The following is a 913-nucleotide window of genomic DNA, read 5'->3' on the forward strand; positions in this document are numbered from 1 at the left end:
TTTTTTTTTTTATACAAACTTCAAGGTTTAACCTTAATAATTATCTTGTCAAAACCCTCAACTCTTATCTAGCACTAAAAGGGTTTATGTAGCACTTGAGTGTTATATTACTAGTATAGCGGGGTAAGTTGTAATTTTGCCATGATTTTTAAGCAAATGTTACATCTTAAACTGAGCACTCACGTTTTAGCTCATTAAGCACACTGATAGGCTTAATGACATTTCCAGAGTTGGCAAACACTTGGATGATGTGATTTTGCATGGTACACATCATGCAAAACCCAGGCTCATGACCTGCATGTAAAGAGGATGAATGTACATTGTTAGAACAAAGCCATGCCAAGCATTATGTGCAATGTTGCAAAAATCTTGCACACTTACATGTTTTGGAATGCTCTCTGGTCAGCATGTAGTTGGCAAGGGGAGCCGTGTAGGTCAGACACTGCAGGGTAGAGTTCAGAAAACATGTGTTGCCCAGGTTATGGAGACCTGCTCCAACACGGTGGCCCTGGTTCCATTTCAAGCAAAGCCGGTCTGGGGAAAACAGGACTTTCTGAGGAAGAGCAATGCCATCCCCACTGGTCATGACCACTGCATGGTCCAAAAAAGAAAAACAGACATATATTACACAAACAATACAATACAACCTACTGTTGTACTTTAAAAGTAAGTGATGATACAACAACCTTTAAACATCAACAGTAAAGAAAAGCACTCGCCTTGCTCTCTGGGCCTTTCGACTTGAAGCGCTGCGTTATTACTACCGTTCACAGTCACTCCAATGGTTGGGGCCATACAGGCAGTCTTGGCCCTTGAAAGCTCAGTGGCAGAAACGCCAACACTCCAGCTCGAGCTACTGCTCTCCATATCTCTGGAGGAGAAAGGTGTCAGGGAGCTGGAGTGCTTGCACCGC

General features: G+C 43.0%; 1 protein-coding gene across 1 annotated transcript; it reads right to left on the minus strand.

The window, feature by feature from the left end:
• Positions 1-183: 183 nt before the first annotated feature.
• Positions 184-907, minus strand: LOC107580940 (ubiquitin carboxyl-terminal hydrolase 42-like; the record flags this gene model as incomplete). The annotated part of the gene is made up of 3 exons (XM_016266548.1): positions 720-907; positions 382-591; positions 184-294 (listed from the first exon to the last, which is right to left on the minus strand). Coding segments are annotated over exons 1-3 (469 nt in total), but the record flags the coding sequence as incomplete, so codon positions are not given.
• Between the last annotated feature and the right edge of the window lie 6 nt (positions 908-913).

The sequence above is a fragment of the Sinocyclocheilus grahami genome, unplaced genomic scaffold (assembly GCF_001515645.1).
Source record: "Sinocyclocheilus grahami isolate Dianchi unplaced genomic scaffold, SAMN03320097.WGS_v1.1 scaffold53307.1, whole genome shotgun sequence".
In the NCBI taxonomy this organism is placed as follows: domain Eukaryota; kingdom Metazoa; phylum Chordata; class Actinopteri; order Cypriniformes; family Cyprinidae; genus Sinocyclocheilus; species Sinocyclocheilus grahami.